The sequence below is a fragment of the Bos mutus genome, chromosome 10 (assembly GCF_027580195.1).
Source record: "Bos mutus isolate GX-2022 chromosome 10, NWIPB_WYAK_1.1, whole genome shotgun sequence".
Lineage (NCBI taxonomy): Eukaryota > Metazoa > Chordata > Mammalia > Artiodactyla > Bovidae > Bos > Bos mutus.
Genome location: NC_091626.1, coordinates 98446127 through 98461131, shown reverse-complemented (window position 1 = coordinate 98461131; position 15005 = coordinate 98446127). Strand labels below are relative to the sequence as shown.

The window sequence follows — 15005 nt, the reverse complement described above, 5'->3', positions numbered from 1 at the left end:
GCTCCTCTGTCCATTTCAGGCACGAATACTGGAGTGGGTTGCAGTTTCCTCCTCTAGGGGACCTTTCCAACCCAGGGGTCACACCCGCATCAACCGTGTCTCCTGCACTGCAGGCAAATTCTTTACCTGTTGAGCCATCAGGGAAGCCCTATTTAATTAACTCCAGGAGATAGTGAAAGACAGGGAAGCCTGGCGTGCTGCAGTCTATGGGGTCACAGCAACAATATATAATTTAATCTTTAATAATGTTTCTGCGTAACAACCTGCATGCGAAATTCCCAAACATTTTAGACAGCCCGAACTGCTCCAGAACATCACCTCTAGTAAATGACAGAGCTGAAGCTGGGACATGGCCTTCGAGACTCCAGATCACCTGCTCTCAGCGCCTTCCTCCTCACCGTCAAAGCGCTAGGTTCGTTTCTCCAGCCTGCTTATCCTGAAAGCTGGCCTCCACTCATCTTCCCAGCGCCCTGGTGCAGCTTTGCTCTCCTTTCCTGGTTCTCAGATTACCCTGCTGGCCCTGTCCTCGGCTCTGCCGATCCTCTCTCTCTGAAGTCTTGTCAGCAGCACCCAGGCTGAGTAGAGAAAAGCCAGAGAAGTTAGGTCTTTAAAGCTATGTGGCATGAACAGAACCTTCAGGTTGGACCATTCCTCCCCCAACTTATGTTTTATTTTCTATCAGATCCATTGGGATTGCTTTTTTATTATTACATTTTAAAATATTCACCTGTTCATTCAATCTTTGTTGCAGTGAGATCTTTAGCTGTGGCATGTGGGATCTAGTTCCCTGACCAGGGATCAAACCCAGGCTCCCTGGATTGGGAGCAGAGTCTTAGCCACTGGACCACCAAGAAGTCGTGAGATTGCTTTTAAATAGGAATTCTGGCGCCTCTGCTAGGTCTTCCAGAGAGGCGCTCCTGTTTTAGGGTGAAAGGAAAGAGAGTCTTATGAGGGTGGCAGTGTGAGCACCAGGGAGTGTGAAACACTTAGAAGAACAGAGACCCCACAGGGTGCTCCCTGGGCCGTGGAGGGCTCTGGTTGGAGCTCTCCCACTAGTGTCATCGTTGAGACGCAGCTGAGGGTGAGCAAATTGACGTCACGGAGACTTGGGACATCTCAGACGCTGTATGGGACGTCAAAGATTCCCCAGTCAGGGGTGTTGGATTATAAGGTGCGAATACGGAGCTGAGTTCGCTGTGGGCCACAGGAGGGATCTGTGTAGACTCATTGCATTAGAGAAAATGAACTTTCCATACAGCGATTCTCCTTTCTTAGTATTTATTTTAGCTACATGAGGCCTTAGTTGCAGCATGAGGGATCTTACATTGGCCTTCAATATTTCATGGCATGTGGGATTTTAGTTTCCCGAACAGGGATTAAACCCAGGTCCTCTACCCTGGAGGGTGGATTCCTAACCACTAGACTACCAGGGCAGTCCCCTATACAGTGATTCTCTAAACAAAAGACCCAGCTTGCCTTACAGACACGTAGGTGGTGTATCTAGCTGGAATATTGGGGAAGACTGCTCCACAGGCCAATGTGACAGGTGTTTTTTAAAAATTATACCATGAGATATATTCCAGTGGACACCCCAGAGATAAGGATGTCTTCGAGATAGAAGGCACCTCATTTTGGTGATAAGGAAACTTGGGAGCAGACCTGACAAATAGCTGCACTAAGTCAGCAGGTCAGGGCCAGAGCTGGGACCCGGCTTTCCTGACTCCTGATTGGGTCTGCCCTCTGGTTCAGCTCTGCACAGCAAGAGTCTGGATTTGGTTCTTCCATGATAGACAGTGAAAGCCACACTCCTCGTGGGGAAATGAACTCTAGTAGATGGAAACTCTTGAGGCCCCAATGGCCGACTTCACGGCTCCCCATTGTGGGTTTGGCCAGGGCTGGTCCCCAGAGCCAATGAGACACCAGAGAAGTTACAGGGAATTGGCCTGAAGTTTCATTAATGCGGCAAGAGAAATTGTTTTAACTTGGTTTTGTGTTCAAGGTCCCATGATCCCACCATGGGAAAAACATATGCCATCACAGAGTAGGTATCTGGGAGCTGATGGACTGTCTTGACTCAGCAAGCTTAGTAGAGACTGGTTTGGCTCTGTTCTCCTTGCCTCTCAAAAAGGCAGTGTCAGGGCAGGTTTTGGAAACAGAGTTAAGCTTGGACCAGACTTCGGTTGTTCTGCTTTGTCCCCTCAGTTGTCCCCTACCTCCCCTGGTCCAGCTGCCCAGCACAGCCTGGAGCGTTGACCAGACCTCCCGCTCACTGGCAGAGCCGAACAGCGTCCTCTAGGCCCCTTGGCGGTCCCCTCCCATGTCTGGGTCACACCAGCCTTCCCAAACTCTCCATCACGAACATCTCTACCCAAAAGGCAGTTGCCAGTGACCAGTCTCTGGGGCTCCAGTTTCCTTGTTCATGTGAGCAGCTTTCTGGGATGTCCCTGTCTGAAGAGGTGGGATGGGGAGGATGAAACAAGCCTTGGACCACACATGCACAACCGTTGTAAACAAAGCAGTCTGTGTTGACCTTCCTCCAGGAACACAGGGAAGGCTCCGTCAGCATCCCACGGTGCCGTAGTCTGTTTGGAGGAATGTGATTAATAATAAATCTTCCAACATTAGGCACTGACAAAAGCAAAAGAGAGCTCACCCTCCCTGAAATAGCTATGGAGACCTGGGTGTTTATTCTGTAACTCCTTGGGTTCTTTCCCTATCGAATACAGAAAAGAGGATTGGGATAGGACAAAGCTAATCCCACTTAGCTTTGTGAGACAGTCCTAGGTGTGACTGTGGGCCACGGTCCTGCTTTGGGGAGAAGCACAGGTCCTTCTCCACACAGCTGTGAAAGGAATGATGGATGAAGGAAGAGAGGAGACGAAGCCAGTTTGGTGAGAACCACTGCCCAGGGACATCTTAGGCTCCTTAGATTTTTATGTGATTAGAAAGAAATAGAGGCTCGATGCCATAGGATGTCTGTTTCAAGCGATGGGGACTGTATAGAGAAGAGGCATGGTGTTCTCTGCAACTAAAAGAGACAGATGGATTTGTAGGAGTTGCTCCAAATAGTCTGTAACTAAAGCCACAGTCAGCTGTGGCCTGGGGACTGCATTCTCCAAGCAGGTGGACGTGGTGCCCTTACTCGTCTTGAAGTCTGACAGTCAGACAACACTTAGGTGAGACGGGAAGGAACAGGCTTGATTGTGCATCTGAGGTTGGGACTCAGCATATCACTTGGGCCTCAGTGTGAGAAGTCTTCCCTTCTAATACCTGCATATAAGCAAAGCCTAGGTATAGCAGAAATCCAGGGAAGCGGTGATAGGGGACCCTCTTACCTTAGCGAGATGTGAACTTGGTATGGCCAGCCGGTAGGGTCTTCCTTTCCAGTTTCAGGTCCTCCCAGCTTTCTAAACATGCCCAGATGTCTGCCATGTGTGTGGGTATATTCGCCTATACGTATGCACACGCAGGAGGGCAGATATTGGGAAAAATGATTCCTGAGTCCATAAGTGTGGTTGACGGACTGGGTTTACCTAAAAGACCCTTTAAGAGAAAGCTCTTGAAAGATGATTACAGAATTGAGACACCATCATTTAAAAGTGCCCGAGGCAAATGCCTTTGAAAATTGCAGCAGCGGAGGGACGGAGAGAGAACCAGGCAGCCCTTGATTGTTGGGCTGTTCCCTCAGGACCCGTCGCCCCCGCTCCCCCTCTGTTTCGCATCTGATAAGAGAGAGAGCAGCGGTAAGACTCCTCATCTATCTTATGAAAATCCGATTCGGAATGGCTGTGATCAAAACCAGCTGGCTGTCACCAGCAGTGGCCTTGCACGGAGGAAACCGCTCAGAAGCCGTTCTGTATGTGGGGGTGTCACGGGTGGCACCGATCAAAGGAGCATTTTTTTAATAAATATATATAAGGAAAAACACAAAACCTAAGGATTTAGAATAAAAGCAGTGTAGTTTGTCTTGTTTTTTTTTCAGCATAACACGAAGAGGATGAAATAGAATCAGATATGCCTGGTTTCTAATACTTCTAGTGGCGGCTCTGAGAAGGCCACTCTCTGTCACATTCAGTCTGTATTTGCTGTGTCTTGGGCCTTGTTGAAGAGAGCGGAGAGGTCCTCCCTTTTCCGTCTCTTCCGGCCACTTCATCCTTTGTCACCTTTAAAGGCCCTTAGCCCTCGTCATCCTTAACACGTCTCTCCGGATCAAAGCTGGAACTGCCGTGAAGTGCCGAGAGCTGCTGGCAGTAACTGGGAGCCCCCCTGTTCATTGTTTTAATTTCCTTCAAGTAGTAACCAGTGTATCAAAAAAGTGAAGTCGCTCAGTCGTGTCCGACTCTCTGCGACCCCATGGACTGTAGTCTACCAGGCTCCTCCATCCATGAGATTTTCCAGGCAAGAATACTGGAGTGGGTTGCCACTGCCTTCTCCAGGGGGATCTTCCTGACCCAGGGATCAAACCTGGGTCTTCCGCACTGTAGGCAGACGCTTTACAAGCTGAGCCACCAGGGAAGTCGTTCGCTAGAGGTCACCCCTCTCAGGTGACACTGGGCTCCTTCCCCGTGTTAGGCCCCTGGGCTGAACGGGGCGTTTCCCTGTGGAGAACCATCATTGGGTCTGCTTTGTCTGTCAGGAGCACCACCTTTAATTGCTGCAAAGGGTCAGTCCTGGTTAACGACCCTTCCCGTGGTCCATAGGGACTCTCCCGTAGCCCATGGTGGACTGGCTGCGATGACTGGGCAAGTCTCCTGGGGTGTCGCATTCCAGGCTCCTTCTGGAATGTGCTACTGTCCCCCCTGCAGGTGATACGATGAGGCCGGGCCTGCATGCCTGAGGCAGGCCACAAGCTGAGTCAGCATTCAGCACAGCCTCCCGTCTGCCCACCGTCCAGCCAGCACCACACCCGCTGAGACCCGGCTGGTCTCAGACACAGACTCAGTCCCAGCCCTGCTCTCACGGCCCAGCGTCAGCCAGGACGGTTGCCACAGTGTGGGGGCTGGACGGAGCAACCGGCTCTATTTTCTTTTTTTTAGTCTTTATTGGACTGTAATTGCTTTACAGTGTTGTGTTAGTTTCTGCTATACAACGAAATGAATCCGCCGGATGTATACATCTATCCCCTCCTTTTTGGATTTCCTTCCCGTTTAGGTCACCACAGAGGGTTGACTAGAGCTCTCTGTGCTATACAGCAGGTTCCCATTACTTATCTATTCTTTGCACAGTAACGTGCTGATATATACGTCAGTGCCAACCTCCCAGTCCATCCTACCCTGCTCCCCCGTTGGCGTCTGTACGTCTCTTCTCTACGTCCCTGTCTCTATTTCTGCTTTGCACGTAGGTTCAACACCAGCTGTTTTGATGTTCATCTTGAAGTCAGTGATCTCCTTCCCCAGCAGCACGAGGAAGCGGGTCGGTTGGGTAGAAGCACGGAGACTTCTCAGCATATATGGGATATGGATGAAGCCCCCCACACCCCCCGCCAGCCAGCCCCTCAGGAGACGGGCATCTTCTTTCTGTCCCTGGCACTGATTTCCTCAGGGACCTGCTTGTGCTCCTTTTGCTCATAGTCAGAACCTGTTTCTCAGCCCCTGCAGTGGGCGCTCTGGCCAATGGTGTCACAATGTTCAGCCTGTCTTCTCTGAGGGCCACCCGTCTCCTCCCGGCCGAGCGGCCCAGCTGGGTCAGGGGGACTCACCAGGGACCGGTCTTCATGAAGCAGACCTGCCCGGGATCCGCAGGTGCCTTTTTGCCCTGGAACCCGAGTCCACCCAGGGACTGCAGGGGCCCAGAGCTCCTCTGAGAGCATCCTTTCCCCTTGTTCCTTCGGGTGTTTGAAGCCTGTTGCCTACTGCTTTCCCCTTTTCTTTTCCCTTAAAAAAAAAAATGCTCCATTTTTTCACTTAGAAAAAAAAATTATTTATACGATTGAGATCCACTAATTAAAGCCATTTTCTGGTATTTGGTTACTGGAGCGTTTGATGTCTCTCTGACAAGACCATGAAATGCACGGAGTGTCCATGGGGACAGAATTTGCTGAACACGGCTCTTTGTAAATGAGGGGACACAGTGTCGCAGCAGCTCATGAATATGAAACGCCCATGATGCCACCTCAGTGGACTTGGGAACACAGATGAATCCTGTCATGTGCTAAATGAGACCAATTTCTTTCACTTAACTTCATCTTCAATCAGACCTTCTTCCATTTGCCTGTTTAAAATTCCCCATACGTGATGCAGAAGGTAACAGCATTCAGTAAAACAAAGTTTTGCAGCTGCAGAGAAAAATGATAATGATCTCAGGCTTAAAGTTGCCATCTCCTAGAAACATGGACATTCTTTCAAAAGCTCTTGAGCTCTGTTGAAGGTCTGTTGACTTTGAACACACCATTGGGGGTTGTCTCAACTGCTCTTCTTGGGGTGTCCCCCCTGCAGGGTGTCAGGTCCCTTTCAGGTGGGTTGGTTGTTGAACATGGCTGTGCCTTATAAAGGGTGGACGTGAGCCCTTGGCAGCCCACAAGTGCTCTGCAGTGGCCGGGGTACTGCTGGAGAAGCAGTTGTGTGGGGCTTTGTGGGTCCTCTACCCTGCGGAGCCGGGGTGAGGTTAGTGAGTGAAGCGAGAGGGACAGATGTCATCAGTCAGCATCTAGAAGGACCAGGCCAGGTAGGCCGACCCTAGTACTGTTTACTAAGGCATCAGGATCAGAATGTGCTGAAGTTTAGAAGAGACTTCATGTAGCTCTCTAGAAACCCTTCTGGCCACGACTACAGAATCCCATTCAGAAATCCCCAACCAAGAACCATCAGCACAGAGTAGAAGCTAAAGAAATGCAGAGAGAAGCAGCTCCCTGCCTGCACCATCCTTGCCTGGATGGGACCAGGGCCCGGGTCAGGGTGTCTCCTTTGTTCTCTCCTTCCTCTGCAGGAAGATTTATGCTCCAGGGAAAGAGCCTGAGTGATGCTCAGGGTGCCCTCATCACAGGTGGAGTCCAGTCCAAGAAATCGCCTTCTGTTCTTGTACCAAAACAAGCAGACGACAGCCAGGTGTGAAGGCAGGCTCATCGCAGCGACCTGGGGCCAGGGTTTTTGCAAGAGGCAGGCAGGCTTCTTGCTGTCAAGCCACAGGGGCTAAAAAGGATCCCACTGGGACTTCCTGGGTACTTAGCATTTTAGTGCGACGGTGTGATGGTATTATTCATAATGAATGGATTTCAGGGCAAATGGCAACTTCTCACATCTTTGAAATCAGTTGTAATTGATCCTGCTGGTGTTCCCACATTTCTATTATTTATTTAAGCACCCCTCATTTATTTCTGTGGTTTCATCTGGTGGTTGGTTGGTTGGTAGGCCTGTTGGCAGACTGATGTACTGGTATCAATGAGTTTTCCATTTGGCAACCTCTCCCTTTGGAATTAGTTCCTACTGTTGTTGCTATACATCAACAAGCCTTTACTGGGACTCCCAGAAAGTGGAGTGAAAAGACTGGGGCACACCAGAGATCGAGAGGAAGCTCAGGGAGATTGGTGAAGGACAGTGTGACCCAGCCTCAGGATGGAAGCCGAGGGGTCCGTACGGACCATATTTGAGTGACTCTTCCTCTGTAACTTTGTCCCCACTGCTCCGTCGTTTCTTGTATATGCACAGGCCCTTCCCAGCAGGCCTTGCAGCTCTCAAGTAAGGCAAAGCCTTTGCTATGATGCCATCAAACCCAGGAAGTGTCTAAGGATGGCTCTTGGTTGTTCTCGTGAAATGAACCCTGCTTAAGCAGCTCTGAGACTCAATAGCACTTATACTACAACCGGAATGATCTAGAGAAAATAAACATGGCATCCTTCTACGGGTGTGGCTTTCAGATTTGAGAGACGTTTATTGATGTCAGTTCTGTTCGATTGTCCTTTAGTCTGCCCATCTTTGGGAATGCAGAAGTGACTGAGACACAGTCTTCACCCTCAAATAGGAGGTAGGCCGAGGGAAAATTTCACTTACTCCACCTACAGCAAGGTGATCAGGTCCATCTCATGGCCTTGAATAAAGTATCATGGAAAGACAGAGGAAGCTCTGAATTCTGCTTTTGGCTTCCCAGATGATCTACAAAGGAAGGGATGTGCGTTTTACTTATTCTGTTCATTTGTCATCATTTTGTAAGTGTATAGGCCCTCCTACTGCAACTTGTTCATGCTTATTCAGTCCGTCTTGGTTTGCCCCTAACGTGCCTCTGGAGGGGTCTTGCCTGTAGCAGGCACCCATTAGGCACGTGTCTCCTGGCTGGTCGATGCAGGTTCTTCCCCACCTGGCACCTGATGCCCTCTCTCCTGCCTTACTCTGTGCGGCTCTCCCGAGCCCTCCACGTCAGGCACACCAGCCTTCCTCGGAGAGTTGCTCCTTGTCTCCTGGTGCCTTTGAGCACGCTGTCCCCTGCCTGGCTTAGTGTTGTTTGTCCTCCAGCTGCTCTGTCCAAGTTCTGAGACCTCCCCTCACCCCTCACACCACCCCTCAAAATCCCAAGTTAGATTCTCTCTGGATGGAATTAAGTGCATTATGCAGCATCCATTCAGTAGAGTACTAGCCTGCCAGGCTCCTCTGTCCATGGAATTCTTCATGCAACTCTACTGGAGTGGGTAGCCATTTGTTTCTCCAGGGGCTCTTCCCAACCCAGGGATTGAACCCCGGTCTCCCACATTGCAGGCAGATTCTTTACCATCTAAGCCATTAGGGAAACCCATAGAATACTAGATGGCCATTTAAAAGAATAAGATGAATCTGTACACTGAAAAGGAAAGATAAAAATCAATCATAGGATGTTGGATATGTAACATGCCACTTGCGAACATTTTTAAAAGGACAAACGTGCTGTATATGCAGAAATTCCCTTCAGTAATCATATATGAGAAATGATTAATAGCGGTCACCTCTAGGGAGATGACTGGGGTTCATATAAGGAAAGGATGTCTTCCATCTTAAACTTTCGAATTTGTAGCATTTGAATTTGTTACCACATATGATGTTACTTTTACCTGGTGGCTCAGATGGTAAAGAATCCGCCTGCAATGCGGGAGACCTGGGTTCGATCCCTGGGTCAGGAAGATCCCCTGGAGAAGGGAACAGCTACCCACTCCAGTATTCTGGCCTGGAGAATTCCATGGACCATACAGTCCATGGAGTCACACAAATGCAGTTTCCCCACTGTGTGGCTAATTGGGCACCACATGGGGCCCAGAAGCAGGTGAACAGCAAATGAGACGGCTGACCTGAGAGGCCCAGAGCAAAAGCCCAGCAGGGAAGGCCCGTGTTATTAAGGAGCCCAAGTGGAAGAGAGTGGCAGGTGACCTGTTGAGGGGGGGCGCCCTCTTTGGGGACCAAGATCAAGGATGAGGGCTCCGCTCCCAGGGTGCTGGCATGTCAACCCTCTTGCCTCGCCAGCCCCTTTCCTGGGGGTGTCTGAGGTATCTCAGCCACCTCCTCCTCGTCACGGCTGGTTTAACGCCACACGACCAGCAGGGGAGGGAGTCTCTGGGCTCTCGCGTGTTGGTCCATTTTCCTTTCTGTTCCAATGGCCTTGTTGTAGGCAATGGTGAGGGAGAGACTTAGCTTAGTTATAGTTCCTGGAGACAGAGGAATAACCGAAAACAGAGGACCCTGAGTCTCCAGGCAAAACAGTTTGTCCCAACTCTAGGCGGTCGTCTCACCCCTCCACTAGCCAAAGCGGCTTGAAGTCACTGCACCTTTGCAAAGAAAGCCTGAGGGCGGCACAGGCTGGGAGTCGGGGGTGGTTGCAGTTGAACTGGAGTGGGAAGCCTGCTCTGTCTGTTCCTAATGCCTCACTCCACGCAAACTGCTCCATCTTGCTGAGCCTCAGTGTCCTCTGGAAAATGAGGCAAATGGGCAGGATTAAATGCGAAAATGAGGATAAAGCCGTATAGCTTCTTTCCATGCTCAGTGTTTTATCTGTCAGAAAAGTAAGAATAGTACAGAATATTTATTAGGTGCCCAGCGTAGCGCTTAGTGTTTTATAAAAAGTGTCCCATGTGTACCTTACAGCAACATATGAAATGGGTGTAGTTATGCTCCCCATTTTACAGCCGTAGAAACTGAGGCATCCAGAGGGTAAAGTCACACAGCTAGTCCATGGGGGAGCCAGGCTGTGAATGCCTCCAGTGCCTGCACTCTTAACCACCAGACAGGAGTCCTGCCCACATGCTTAACAAGGCCATTGTTTCTGTTAACATTCTTATTGTTAGCAGCATGGAAGAAAATGAGACTAAAGTCAGTAGAATGAACTTTCACTGGTGCTGGAGCAGAGTCCTTTATTCCTCTTATCATCGTTATTAAAGGTATATCGTCGCATACAACTTGGGATGTTAAACTCGACACCCTGAATCAGACCGGGTCTCCGGACCAGGCCTACAGGTGACATAGCCATCGCTGACTGCAGACACGGCTGCATCGTTCCGTGCAGGTCATTTTGTAAGGAAGCGGATTGATTTCTCAAGCCCATTTTCTTTTTCTAGGTTGGTTCCTCATGATATGTGTGTGTGAGAGAGAGGGGAGCGGGACGAGGGGAAGAGAAAGAGGCCAAGAGGACAGAAACTGTTGGGAACGTGTCACGTATTCATAAGCAAGCCCTTGTTTGTGACTGTACATCAGAAACTGTAAAATGAGGAAGTTCTTTGAAATTTGCCCAAGACCTGCTCCACGGCCACCTGTTCCTCCGGGGCCGGGAGTTGGATGGCCAGGCTCTGCAGTGACGAGCTCAAGCTGTCGCTGCACCGGAATGCTCCAGCTTGCCTCGGCCTGGCTGTCATCGCTGGCTCCATCCCACTCCGGTGCTTCACTGGGCTCTGTCGGGCACCAGGCTTCCAATTAGAGAGAGACCCCACTGTGTGGCCAGCGCCACCCGCGTCCCTCCAAGCGGCCCCTTTGCCAAGGCCCACGCTGACCTCCGCTCTGGCGCAGATGGGGCCAGCCCCACTCGCTTTCCTGTGCATTTGGAGGAAGGAGGCAGGGATGAACGGGGAAGCCCTTGGGGACCCGGAGCAGACTGCGGGCCGAAGCACAGCTACTTGGTGCTGGGAGAAGCTGGGCAGGGTTGACAGGGCCCAGAGGCTGCCATTGCAGAGCAAGGGAGGACTGGGGAAGACCCGATCCTGAGCCTGAAGCTCAGCAAAGGGGGGCATTTTCTTACCAGCTTCTGAATATTCATCTCAGGCTGGGCCCCACGCCGAGCAGAGCCAAGAGTAGCCTGCTGTCTCACACCAGACCTGTCACGGTGCTGATGGCACATGGCTCGGCCAGCTTCCTCCCTGCCTGGCTGCAGGGCCCACGTGGTCTCACCAGCCTGGGAGGCCCCTCGCCCCAGACTCAGGGACGGTGCCATCAGCCAGCAGTGGACTGGATCCGCTCAGAGCAAGCTGAATTTCTATTAGCATAAAAAATAGAAAATTAGAGAATTCCGTATCCAATTCTCTAGCAGGATAGAGAGATACCATCTAACCTCTGAACAGCTTCTTTCTGGATAGAGGACTTGCTGAGTGTGATTCATTATTTCTGGGCTGGTGTGTGCGTCTTCTTTATTTCCCTTTTATCAGCCATTTCTTTTTATTTTCATCCTCTAACTCTCTGTCTTTCTCTGCCTGTCTCTTTCTCTCTCGTCTTATTTTGTGTGTCTCCGTCTCTCCCTCGCATGTTCTCTCTCTCTGTTTCCAGGTACAACATCTATAACTCTGCCATCGGAAGCAGTAATAAAGACACCAGTCTGGGAACTGACATTTATATATACTCAGGCTAAGCTTGACTAGAACCATTGCAAAGTCTAAATAATGAATAGCCTGAAAGTGGGAAGGGTCCTTTTCAGCTGCTCTTGGAATGATTCTGTATCTCTTTAAAAAAAAAAAAAAAAAAGTTAATTTAGTCCATAGAAGCAAAAAGGAAGGGTGTCTTCACTATTCTTGCCTCTCTGGAATTTTTAATATTCGTAGTTGGTTTGGGACTTCCAGGACTGTCTCTCCCTGCTTCACCTTTTTATTTTCCCTGCCCCATCTCTTTTTATCTCTGTGCAGACTGGTTAAAGCAAAGAAACCCCCTCTGCCAGTCAGTGATACTCCCTGAGAGAAGGCAGTCTTTCTCTGGGGTGTTCGAGAAGATGCTGGCTTTTCTGCCGTAAGCAAGTTGCCGCTGTTAAGTGATGCGCCGTCTCTGTTTCTCCCTTTGCATGAGCTCGTTAGATTGACGAAAGGAATGGCCTCGTGTCTCCTCCTGTGTCTGTATGTCCGTCTCATACAGAGAATTCAGAAAAGAAGAATCTCCAGGAGACAGCAAGGGAAGTGTCATCTTTAGAATCAGCATTGTTTAGGATATTAGACCTGGCCAATGGAGACTCAGGCTTCCCTCATAGCTCAGTTGGTAAAGAATCTGCCTGCAATGCAGGAGACCCCGGTTTGATTCCTAAGTCAGGAAGATCCCCTGGAGAAGGGATAGACCACCCACTCTAGTATTCTTGGGCTTCCCTTGTGGTTCAGTTGGTAAAGAATCCACCTGCAATGTGGGAGACCTGGGTTTGATCCCTGGGTTGGGAAGATCCCCTGGAGAAGGGAATGGCTACCCACTCCAGTATTCTGGCCTGGAGAATTCCATGGACTGTACAGCCCATGGGGTCGCAAAGAGTCAGACACGACTGAGCGACCTTCACTTTCACTTTGAATGGAGACTCTGATCCTGGATGCTGCCGGGAAGCCAGGTCACATCATTAGGTGGAAAGTGACTTTGCAGATACAGGCTCGGGGCTGTGACGGTTGTGAAGACTAGGACGAGCTGATGCACACGTGGGCCTCGGGCATGAGGAGGTGCGCTCGTGGAGACGTCCGCCTAGTGACACAGCGTGTCCCCCACTCCTCTGTCTCTGACCGTGCCACACTCACTCAGCTCCTCTTTTCCTTCCTCTCCTCTAAGTGCTTCCCCCCAGGGCTGTCCAGGACTTCTCATTTCTTTACATTTCTCCTTGGAGAGCTACTCCCATGGCTCCTAACATGGACCAAATGTCAGGACCAGCCAAGAAATCTTAGGGAAAAATTCAGCCTCCCAGGCCCCACCCAGGAAACTTTTAATTCCCGCAGGTTCTGGGGTAGTAAAACCTGAGATTTGGAAATTATTGAAGTTCTGCCTTCGATTCTCATGCACACCTCAAGTTCAGTTCCACCACCCTGAATGGGGGAGTGGGGGTGCTGGAGGCCAGAGACCATCCGAGTGTCCATTCTACCCAAAGCCTGTAGCCCTCACGGTGGCCAGGGTATTGAAGCTGCTGAGTCATCAGTGGGGAAGTGGGCTAGATCCCCACTCATGCTGCTGACAGTTTTGCCTACCCTCTGGTTGCAGATATCCCTGTTATTCCGGACCTGGAGGAGGTACAGGAGGAAGACTTCGTCTTGCAGGTGGCAGCCCCTCCCAGGTATGTTATATTCGCCTGAAGCTGGAGGGAGGCTGGGGACCATGCCAGGAGCCATCAGCAGTGATGCTGCCCCCTTGGGGAGATCCACACGTCTCTAGTGACGGGCCCAATCCCAGGGTTCCCATTTATTGCACACTTTTTCCCCATTCTGGTCCTTCCCAGCTGCCTAGGAGGCTCTGGGGATGGCGGCCTGGCAGCGTTGCTGGCATCGGTTCCTGCCCACATTCTGTCTTTCCCACAGCATCCAGGTGAACCGAGTGATGACCTACCGTGACCTGGACAATGACCTCATGAAGTACTCAGCCTTTCAGACCTTGGTGAGTGGACAGCTGCTACACAGAGGGGCAGGCGCCCATCGACATCCGCGGGGATTTCTCAGTTTCTCCCAGGCCTTGCAGCCCCTTCTCCGTGAGGCTCTGAGGCTGCCAGGCGACAATCCCTTTGCCAGAGGCATCCTCCTCGGGTATAGAGCATCCCTGGACCCAGCCTATCCCAGTGCTCTCAGGGCCAGTCTCCCCCATGCTCCCGCCTGCCCTCTTGGCATCAGTAGATGTGCTGCGCCATGCCTGCCCCTCCCTGGTGTTCACTTTGCCCCAAGGAGTGCCCAGCCATAGGACATCGTGGTGTCCGCCCCAGCTCTCAGCGGCCGTGTGGTCCACCCACAGGTTTGCTGTTTCACAAGGTGTTCCTGCAGGGCTGGGTTTGGAGAGTTCTACCCCACTCAACTTGGTCCCCAGAGGTCATTGTCCAAAAGCCCCATGGTACACATACCCCCTCCTGCCCTGACATTCACAGGATGGAGAGATTGACCTGAAGCTCCTCACCAAAGTCCTGGCGCCGGAGCATGAGGTTCGAGAGGTACGTGGCAGCAGCAGGTCCTGCCCCTCGGCCATGAGCAGCGGGCCCCAAGGCTGACCTTGGTGGGAGGCTGGCCATGCCCGAGGGGAGGGCCTCCCCCGTCTCACCCCAGGATGCTGCTCCCCGCAGGACGACGTCAGCTGGGACTGGGACCACCTGTACACGGAGGTGTCCTCCGAGCTCCTCAGCGAGTGGGACGCACTGCAGACAGAAAAGGAGGGCCCCGTGGGGCAGCCCACACACACCTGAGCCGGGGGATTGCTCTCCCTGCACACGCACACCTCCGCTCTGGACTTGAGGAAAAGGCCATAAACCTAAAGAAGCTCGCAAGAGGCTCGGGATTTTTATATATGGACTATTTCGTAATAAAAATATTTTCTCTTGTAAGAAATTGCATTGTTCCGTGGCAAGAAATTGCGTTTGCTCTGTTGCCCTCTCTTCCATTCGTTTGCACCGCCCTCTTGGAAAAATCCATCAAGGCTGAAGGAAGGCATCTTTTGAGCCACTGATGGGAACTCGCCCCATCGCTGAAGAGCATGAGGGAAAGCTAGGTGGGGGAAGGGAAGGCTTTGTGCACCTGGAAACCATTCCGTTCACAGAGGCCACAGCAGCTCCAGGGAGCATCTCCTGCTGGGGTCCTGGGGAGGGCCTGGCTAGACACCTTTCTCCCTTTGGATGGTCAGTGACATTGGTGACATTGCACTGTC

General features: G+C 51.2%; 1 protein-coding gene across 3 annotated transcripts in view; it reads left to right on the top strand.

Moving 5' to 3' along the window:
* Window positions 1–14683, top strand: part of IFT43 (intraflagellar transport 43) — a 108189-nt gene extending 93506 nt beyond the window's left edge. For 2 of the 3 annotated variants that reach the window (XM_070378466.1, XM_070378467.1), the window contains 4 exons: window positions 13368–13440; window positions 13682–13757; window positions 14236–14298; window positions 14428–14683. In XM_070378466.1, coding sequence (XP_070234567.1) covers window positions 13368–13440; window positions 13682–13757; window positions 14236–14298; window positions 14428–14547 — 332 coding nt within the window. In that variant the 3' untranslated portion in view covers window positions 14548–14683. The remainder of the gene's footprint in view (window positions 1–13367; window positions 13441–13681; window positions 13758–14235; window positions 14299–14427) is intronic. The other variant, XM_005889629.3, reaches the window with a different exon arrangement.
* Window positions 14684–15005: the final 322 nt, after the last annotated feature.